The sequence below is a fragment of the Hyperolius riggenbachi genome, chromosome 10 (assembly GCF_040937935.1).
Source record: "Hyperolius riggenbachi isolate aHypRig1 chromosome 10, aHypRig1.pri, whole genome shotgun sequence".
Taxonomy (NCBI): Eukaryota; Metazoa; Chordata; class Amphibia; order Anura; family Hyperoliidae; genus Hyperolius; species Hyperolius riggenbachi.
The window spans coordinates 194,431,441-194,440,922 of record NC_090655.1 but is presented as its reverse complement, the minus strand read 5'-3'; the positions used below and the strand labels follow the sequence as shown (position 1 = coordinate 194,440,922).

Here is a 9,482-nt window from a genome sequence, read left to right as displayed (position 1 = left end):
TCAGACACTCCCAGTTTGTGCAGATGTGGATAAGTAGTTTTTTTTTTATGAAAGCAGAATCTTAAAAGCAAATTTTTGTATACAGCATGCGATTGAGGTTCCAGTCAATTTAAACTAGGTGTCTGCACTGCTCATCTCTGCGCATCTATCCTCACAAGAGAAGGCAAGAACGAGGATACAAACAGATTTTTTAAACCAGAATCAGTACACTGCAGCTTAACATGGGCACAGAGAAAAAGCTCAGCTATACACAATAGGGGTAAAATGTCAATATTACAAATAGGGTTAAAATCAATAATGCAAATAAAGGGGTTTACATATATCTTTGGGGCGCTATTTTCAGGAAATTTCTGGATGTTACAACCCCAATGCAATACTCTATTTTTCTAAAATGGGTCCCTGTATGTCCTCCAATTATATTTTCCTTTTACCTGGTCTGGGTGCATTTGCCTAACTGCAGGAACTGTAATGCCAGCAGGATTTTTTTTTTAAGCAACAGTAACAAGCTTATCTCAGCACACAAATAACAGAAAGCGTCCTTTGTTGGATAAGATAAGGACACTATTAACAGAAGGTAACTGAATCTACCCTACACAAGTTTACACAGAGATGTAAGCCTGTTATCTAGGAAAGGGACAGTAATTGGGGGCAGTAGGGAGGAAAAACCACTGAGCTGGGTTTGAAAAAAAAAAGCACAGAAGTGATGATGCTTTTGGCATCACAGTAATACAGTAAAAAGATTTCATTCCACATTTTTTCTAAATCTCACAGTGAACACTACAACCAGATAGATAAGCTAAATAAGTAATTTCTCATTGGATGATTTTTTTTTTAATTTTTACAGTTAATATGGAGTTTTATCCCACTTTAAGTCATTTTGAGCACAGTTTAATATACATTAAAAACTTTAAAGTAGATTCATTATCTTTTCCTTAACACCTAATACTACACGAGAACATTTAAAATTACCTCTTAAAATTAACATTAAGAAACGTTTCAAAAATGTTTTTTTTAATACGATTGTCTTAAAAAATTTATTTATAAAAAACAATTCTTGGCATTAGATTGCTAAGAAATTTTTGTAAGAGAAGCAAGATGAGATGAGGTCAGGGGAGTCAATTACATAATCACCTCCCTCTATTCCCCAAGTAAAGGCCACTGGTGATTTCCACAAAAGAAAGAAGGGGGGAGAAAAAAAAATCCAAACATCACCAAATCACCCAAGAACAAAATAAACATTAAAAAAAAAAAATGGAAAAAACAAAAAACACAAAAATGAAAATAAAAGATGGTGCTGGAATAACTGCACCACAAAGTGTCCTTAAAGACTGTTAGTGTTGTGTATCAACCAGATTATGATATGTTAGTGTTCTTGTATTTACACAGTCTTAGTTATTGTGATATTCCAGTGTCATTGCATCCCCTGTGGCTCTTGTCCCCGGATCCAGTACTTGTAGGCACAGTTTACACGCCACCAATGACCTGCAGAGGGCAGCAGAGAGATGGGCGATTGAGAATGGATAAGAGGCAGTGAGGGGTAAAAGATTAAGCATTCCTGGTCGAGTAGCTCGGATGAGATCACGCACGAGTGCCACCCTGAAAAACAAAATTCAATATATCAGGCAATAATCAGGACAACATTTTCCATTAAGTGTAAATAAGCACCGTATTTAATATGCTGCTAGGGCACAGAGTTCTTTATACAAAGAATAAACTGACCCCATGCAATACCAAAGCTGAGTGCTTATTCCCAGTAGGATGTTGCGGAGCTGCGCTATAAAAAAAAAAATAAATAAAAAAAAAGTGTTATAAATGCAGCTTACCGCACTGCAATGATAATCCTATGGGACATCCACAGTGCAACGTTAGCGTCACATTGTAACGTTTAGCATTATGGTAATGCGCTGCAGCAGTGCGTTACCTCTAAACACACACACACACACACACACACACACACACACACACACACACACACAGGGAAGCATACTCTTTGCTGCCTGTATGCTTTACTGTACCTACTGTTGCAACAGTAACGCAGCATTAATGTGCGTTAACACTTTTTTTGGTAATTTGGTACCTCACGGATACCAAATTACAGCTATAAAACACTTTCCTTCTGACTCCAAGAGAGATAAAAAGGTCAACTGTTCATGTATTTTTGCTCTGGGATGGTTGAGGCACTGCAACTGAGCAGAGCCCAAATATGAAATCTACTTTGTAAAGGTTTATACATAAAACAAAAACTATGAGATGTGTAAAAAAAAAATAAAAAATAAAATATAAATATAATTTCCAGGATTAGGAAGATAGATCCAAAATAGCCGAGACCCCCTGCTTGTGCCTGCCACAGCTGCAGGAAACTGAAGTACCCACATTGATATTATGTGGCCCTGGCTGCTACAGAGCATGTCGGGATACTGTATGTAGTTCACTGATGTTATTACATCTTCTAGCCTGAACATTAAGTCACAGCTCAAACTCCCCCTCTCCCTTTCAGAGACCTCATGGCAGACCCCTGTACTAATGCTACAGAGACCCAACTGAGTACAGTCTAGTGTTAGTACCAGGCTTAAAAAGGCAACAATTTTCACAAGTTTACTGCAGATAACTTTAGAAGAACAAAATGTATATATTATAAAAATGCCATTTCCATTGACTTCCCAGTCCATTAACATTTGTTGGAATCTTTTTTTTTTTTTTTTTTTTTTTTTTTTTAAAGTTGACAAACTGATGTACACTTCATATTGTGACCGACTCTGCCTGGACTTGGATTTCAAATAAATAAAAAAAAAAAGAAAACCTTAACTTATAACAGCCAATGGATATGAGTGTTAAAAAGAAAAATAAAGCAAAAATAAATAAATGGAGCAAGCGGTTACATACACATGTGAAAGATGTGGGTTTAGACTGGTTGGTCCTCAACATCCCCAAGATCCAAAGATCCCTCAGCACTGAGAGATCTCTCCTATGACAAAGAGTGCAAGTGATGACATGAGAATGATGATAAAAGCATGAATAAAATTGGAAAAAAACAGCCATAGATGGGTACTGATTTTCCCACCACTCACAGTAAATTCAGACTGATTTCTACAACATGTACTGAAAAAAAAAAAAAAAAAAAAATAAACCACACACACCTCGATAAGTAAGGCAGGTAGGTATATTTAGGAAACATACATTTAAAAACTTTTAAGGAAAAAATGCCATAAAGATAACTGCACTGATTTGATAACATTAAAGGATAACTGAAGTGAGAGGGATATGGAGGCTGCCATATTTCCATTAAAGCAATACCAGCTGGCTGGTTGTCCTGCTGATCTTCTGCCTTTAATACTTTTCCACATAGACCCTGAACAAGCATGCAGCAGATCAGGCGTTTCTGACATTGTCAGACCTGACAAGATTAGCTGCATGCTTGTTACTGGTGTTAGTCAGACACTTTTGCAGGCAAATAGATCAGCAAGGCTGCCAGGCATCTGGTATTGTCTGGTATAAATATGTCAGCCTTCAAAACTCTGCTCGCTTCAATTGTCCTTTAAAGCTCCTGTCACACTAAGTCTGTGTCTGGGTACAACAGACAACACAATTGCATTACAACGCAATTGTAAATGGTGTCTTTCACACTGGTACTTTTGCAGTGTGGCGATTGCCGCATGGCATGCAGTGAGTTACTGGGTGACGTGCACAGCAAGTCTATAGACCAGGGGTCCCAAAACTTTTCCGATCAAGGGCCAGGAAAACATTTCAGATTACTCGGGGGCTGGAACATACATAAAATTATGTTGAAAAACATTACATTGAATCCAGGTATTGATTCCCTTCCAGTCATGCCCGGAGGAGAATTTCCAGCAGCAGCCGCCATTTAGTCATACGGCACCCAAAGAACATCTTTGTGCACCAGACAGTGAAACATACTCAGGTGACAACCTGCTGTCCAATTGGACAGCAGTGTCACCTGATGCAGAATTGGATTAGAATCCAGCAAATGACTGCTTGCTGGCTTCTACAGTATGTGGATGGGTGGTGCCAGCACTGCTATTCTATATGCGGGGCGCCAATATTTAAAGGTGCAGTGAGCTGCAGCTATAAGTTATACATTTTGTATTTGGGGGACAGTGAAAAAGCCTCAGGGGGCCACATTTGGCCCACAGGCCTTAGTTTGAGGACCACTGCTATAGACTGTGTGCTGCAATGTTCCAGTCGCTTTGAAGCAGAAGGCTGTGATGCAACCTTGCATTACCGTTGTGATCTTTTTTCAGGGTACGTAACACAACTTATATAGTTACATTTAGTTTGGCTAGTGGGGGGAATTGAGGCATCTATCAAGTTCAATCAGGAGGAAAACAAAGTAAAAATTAGGTACTTTTCTGTCCTGCACCCTCATATTACAGATGCATATTACAGTTACAAGGCTTGGCCAATTAACCTTTAAAGGGAAGCAATCCTTCCAACTCCAGTCAAAATCCCTGGATCAACTATGCTGAGAATAGCCTAGTGATTACAGCTGTGGATGTCCTTCAATTCAAAAAAGCATCCAAGGCTCCTTTAAGGCTAGGTTCACAATGGTCAGTGTGAACTGCAATGGAGACGGGTTAGTCTATAAAGCAAAGCCTGCATGCAGCAAGTTAGAATAACGTGATCCATTAAAACGCAGTAATGTGAAGAGCCCCAAAGAAAGAGCTGACATGCAAAACTATTCTGCAATGCAACCGATCACTGCACAGGGCCTAACTGCAGATATAGCATTACTACTTTCTGTAGTCTTACTGCAAAGAGTCTCTTCCAAAACAAATGGAAAACCTTTTTTGCACCTAAGAAAACCTTTTTAACTAGTTCTGCTTGAAACACAGACGTTTGAGCGGGCCCCTTACAGTTAGGACAAAGAAAGAAATGCATACATATAAAAAACAAAGACAACAAAAAAATCTGAACAGTTTTACCTTCAACGGTTCTAACTCTGAAAGGTCTCCTGAAGGGTTTAAGTGACGAGTGCTGTTATCCCCATTGTGCGGATATGGTTCTATAAAATATAAAAAAGTGTAATGTTGAAATGTGAGAAAAAAAGAAAAGCAAACCCTGAAGTAGTAAACAACAATTTGCATTTTTTTTTTAAACAATTAACAACTTAATACAGGAATGTGCATGTGTGAGTTTACCTGATCTGATGTCATTCATTGGAATGTCAATACCCTTATCCTTATCTGGAAAAAGCAAAAAAAAAGAAAGAAGAAGAAGGAAAAAAAAGAAAACCAGATGAGACCAGTCCCACACTAACCGTGTTTAATCAGTTTCATAACAGCATGGGAAAAAAACAAACAAAAAAAAACTCAATTGGGAATAGCATTTAAAATTTATTGATTGGTACAAATGACGGCCCTTTAGCTTAGCACTGCATTGACTGGTTGAAAGCTGGTTATGGCAATGTTTTGTTTGAACAGATTTTGCAATGAGCTGTATTTGAAGTCAAGTGGTGCAAAGGGGAAAAAAAACATTGCCACTCCCTTATTTATATACAGTAACACACTGCTCAAGCTGTGCTGCACTGTTTTCTGATATCTCCCTAACCACAGGACAAAGTTACCAGTACCAGCAGCAGCAAAGTACCCCAGGTTGTGCAATTATCACGACCTGCAGCACATGGGTTAGGCCTCGTTTCCATCTGTGCGCTTCTGTCTGCTTTTCAGCAGCACGTATCAACCTGTAACATTGACGTGCTGAAAAAAAATGGACAAAAGCGCAAAGGCCTCGTTCACATTTAGCGGAGGTGGCTGTGCGATCGGAACGCAACGCATACGATCGCACGTCACCTGAGCTACTATGCACTGCAGATCCCATTCACTATAGTGAATGGATCTGCGCTGCGATTCCTGAAGAGTGCATGCTGCAGTGTGATAGCGCATCACACTGCTGCATAGCGTATATGATGGGACCGGTAGTAGGGCTGTCTATGTCCTTCTACCGTTCTTGCGTGTCGCACACTATACTCGCTGCCAAAAATGCGTACCGTGTGTAAAGTCTGAACGAGGCCTATGTGGAAACTAGCCCCAACACGAGTGCTGCTATAGTAATGAGCGTTACCATAGCAATGTTTGCGCTACCCATGTACTGTGGGTCAGAATTATTGTGCTCACTAGCTTCTATAGTATGTGGATGGGTGGTGCCAGCACTGCTATTCTATATGCAGGCAGCCGATATTTAAAAAAGGTACAGTGGGCCACATCTATAAGATATATTTGTGTTTGGGGGCCAGTGAAAAAGCCTTGGAGGGGCCACATTCGGCCCATAGTTTGAGGACCACTGCTCTACATGAATAAATAGGATTTTAATTTTCCTGACAGAGGTCTGCTTCTATCATCGTTTTCCCCTCTGTTGAAGCTGACTTTCTATATCCATCCACCCCTGCAGCACAGAGTGTCCTCCCTTCACAGTGTCAAAGAGATCATTCAAAGGCAGCAAGCGTATGATAACTGGCTCAGCTGATGGGGCAGCTGCTTGCTGTACTCTTCGCCTCTGCGCTGCCTGAAAAGAGCCAGGGAGTGATGGGGGATGGGACAAGTCCAAATGAGAGGAGCCACCAACGCTGCCCAGCCACTGCTCACTATCACATCAGCTCTGGTGAGTAGAGGTGTCAGCAGCCTGCAGCCCATCCCAGTCTCATCCATAGCTGTTTGCAGTAGCAGCACACAGTGCAGACTGCAAACATTGTCATTGTGTGCAGAGAGCAAAGCGGAGTGGATGCAGACCAGAGAGGATTTTGAAAGGTTGCCTCTGCAGAGTCCCTCCCTGCCACCCCTTTGCTTTTTCCACCAAAGCTCTAGGTCTATAGGGCCTTCCCATATATCCTGCCCTGGACATAAGTAAAAGTTGTAACTAGCAACAGAGTGCTTTGTAGCTACATCACTAACCCAAGTGCTGCACACACAGGCGTTGGTACAGGAGCATGATACTAAGCTCCGCCTACACATTAGATACTTTCATAACAAGCACGATTGTGGAGAGTCAACTAAAAAAATATGGGCAAGCACAGATCTGTGAGGTCGAGTCCCACCTAGTGAAACTTTGACCCGACCCAAGTTCAAAGTTTGGCACACACACACACACACACACACACACACACACACACACACACACACACACACACACACACACACACACACAATCATAACAAAACATATGGAACTATAATGGTACCCAACATCTAGTGTTGGGCATGCAGCTATAAAAGCTTCTCTCCTGCTACAAACTAGAAACCTGTTAACTCAGGTATGCATGGACCAAATTTTGTCATAAAAATCATTTTGGTTTACATGCAGCAAAAAAACAGATTCAAAAACTTTAACATTACATACCATTCCTCTGGCTACGATCAATCAGAGGAAGCGTGCTATCGTCATACGCTTGAGATCGCACTGGGCCAGTAAGCGACACCTACAATGAAATATTTTGGGAAAATGATTACAGTACATCTTACAGCTGGAACTCTGAAGCACTTTGAGTCTGCCAGGAGGAAAGCACAATACAAATGTTTTATGTATTGTCCTAAGGCTGTCTGGTGAACCTCACAGAGTGCAATTACAAAATATTTTTATTGCCATCCCAAAACACTTCAGTAAATGCCAATTTGTTCTCCAAATACTCAGCACCATTTGGGAGATTATGAACTCAGCAATCCCCATCCAAGTGATTGTTTCTGAAAGCCCTGTTTGCATTAACAAACAAACCAAAACTGAACCCTTGTGGGCTTCTAGACAAGATGAAAGGAGAGAAGAAGGGTGTGGTGGGAGGCCTGAATATTCTCTGTTACCACACATAAGGGAATACGCCTCTCACATTTTCTGTAAATATTTTTTGATATCTTTTCATGGGATAGCACTAAAAATATGATAAACCACAGGTAAAAGTAAAGCCCCATACACACACTCAGCAGCTGTCTTTTATGCAGCACAATTGTCAAACAACTTGTTGTGAAACTAAATATAAAAAAAAACAAAAACAAAAAAACACACACACACACACTTTGCGATTGTTCAAAAAGCTGATAAGACTGATAAGTCAAACCAACGGTTGTTGGACAATTGTGCTGCATAAAAAAGACAGCTGTTGAGTGTGTGTATGGGGCTTAAAGTGAACCTCCGGCCTAAAAATCGACTCAGCAGCACTGAAAAGGCCTGGTGTTTCTTTAACAGTTTCACAGCTTCAGAACTTGGTTTCTCTTATACAAGCCTCATTTTTAGCTGCACAGAAAAAAACTGCCCAGGCTTTTTTCCCCTGATGCTGTGCAAAGCGTGATGGGATTTCTGATGATGTTCTCGTTCTGCTGTTTTGGTGCAATTTTTTTTTTTTTTTACATTTTGAATTTGACATTTGAAGCCTAGCGTGTGCAGCTGGGAGGGGTAATCAGGACACAGGACAGTTGGAACTGTGTCTCCTGCTCCTTGTCACCTCCTTTCAACCAAAAAGATGGCAGCCCCCATGAATCACAAACATTTGCCTGTTCTTTTAAAACAGGGTGGGTAAGACATTATATTACCTATCTATTCTAATTAACATAACTAATGTAGCTTGATGACAGTTGTTTGTTTAGGCTAAAGTTCCCCTTTAAGAACACCCCCAAAGAAAGAATGTCACAATAGTGCCCAGGGGTCGCCAAGCTTCAAGGGCGGCCAGTGGGAAGCACTGGAGCTGCAGCAAGAGACTCAAAAGACATCTAGGGGCCGGAAGAAGCATCAGGTAAGTAACAATTGCTAACCTTTTTCACCTTCTGAGTCCTTTAAGCTGCTTTATGGTCTTAGCCACCAAATTTAAAGGGACTCCGAGTAGTCAAAAACAAAATCGGAACTTACCTGGGGCTTTCTTCAGCCCACCGGCGTCCTCTTGGCTCCTCTCCCGGTCCCTCCGCAGAAATCACGACCAGCGACACCAGGGCAGAGTGTGGGGCTGACACTTCCTGAATGAGGACGCTCATCACGCCGGCTGGCGTGACAGTACTGCGCATGTGCGGTTTACAGTTAGAAAACCGGGCATGCGCAGTTGTCACGCTGGCCGCCGTGATGCAGACGAGCATCAACGTTCAGGAAGGGTCAGCCCGACACTTGTCCCAGGTGTCGCCAGTCATGATTCCTGCGGAGGGACCAGGAGAAGAGCCAAGAGGATGCCAGGGGACCTCCCGACCTACGGTGGGCTGGAGAAAGCCCCAGTAAGTTCCGATTTTGTATTTAACTACTCCTCTGAGTCCCTTTAACACAATTGCTTGATGATCAATGAGATGCAAATAATTTCTCCCTCTATTCAAATTTCATGTAAATGTTATGCAGCTTGAACTTAGACCAATCAAAATTGATAGGAAGTGATTGCAATTGGTCCAATTTCAAGCTCCATATAAATTTAAAGAGGACCTGAACTCAGAATTCCCTCTCTGCTCTAAAAGATACACAACAACAAACAAACACAGAACATTTATATTGCGCTTTTTCTCCTGGCGG

At 41.2% G+C, this 9,482-nt stretch overlaps 1 protein-coding gene across 4 annotated transcripts in view; it reads right to left on the bottom strand.

Annotated features, from left to right (window-relative positions):
- Positions 1 to 994: 994 nt before the first annotated feature.
- The window catches only part of LOC137534141 (catenin delta-1-like), a 74,981-nt gene continuing 66,493 nt past the window's right edge, over positions 995 to 9,482 (bottom strand). For 3 of the 4 annotated variants that reach the window (XM_068255522.1, XM_068255519.1, XM_068255520.1), the window contains 5 exons: positions 7,350 to 7,428; positions 5,157 to 5,201; positions 4,941 to 5,020; positions 2,884 to 2,965; positions 995 to 1,596 (listed from right to left, as the gene is read on the bottom strand). In XM_068255522.1, the coding sequence (XP_068111623.1) occupies positions 2,903 to 2,965; positions 4,941 to 5,020; positions 5,157 to 5,201; positions 7,350 to 7,428 (267 nt within the window). In that variant the 3' untranslated portion in view covers positions 995 to 1,596; positions 2,884 to 2,902. The remainder of the gene's footprint in view (positions 1,597 to 2,883; positions 2,966 to 4,940; positions 5,021 to 5,156; positions 5,202 to 7,349; positions 7,429 to 9,482) is intronic. The other variant, XM_068255521.1, reaches the window with a different exon arrangement.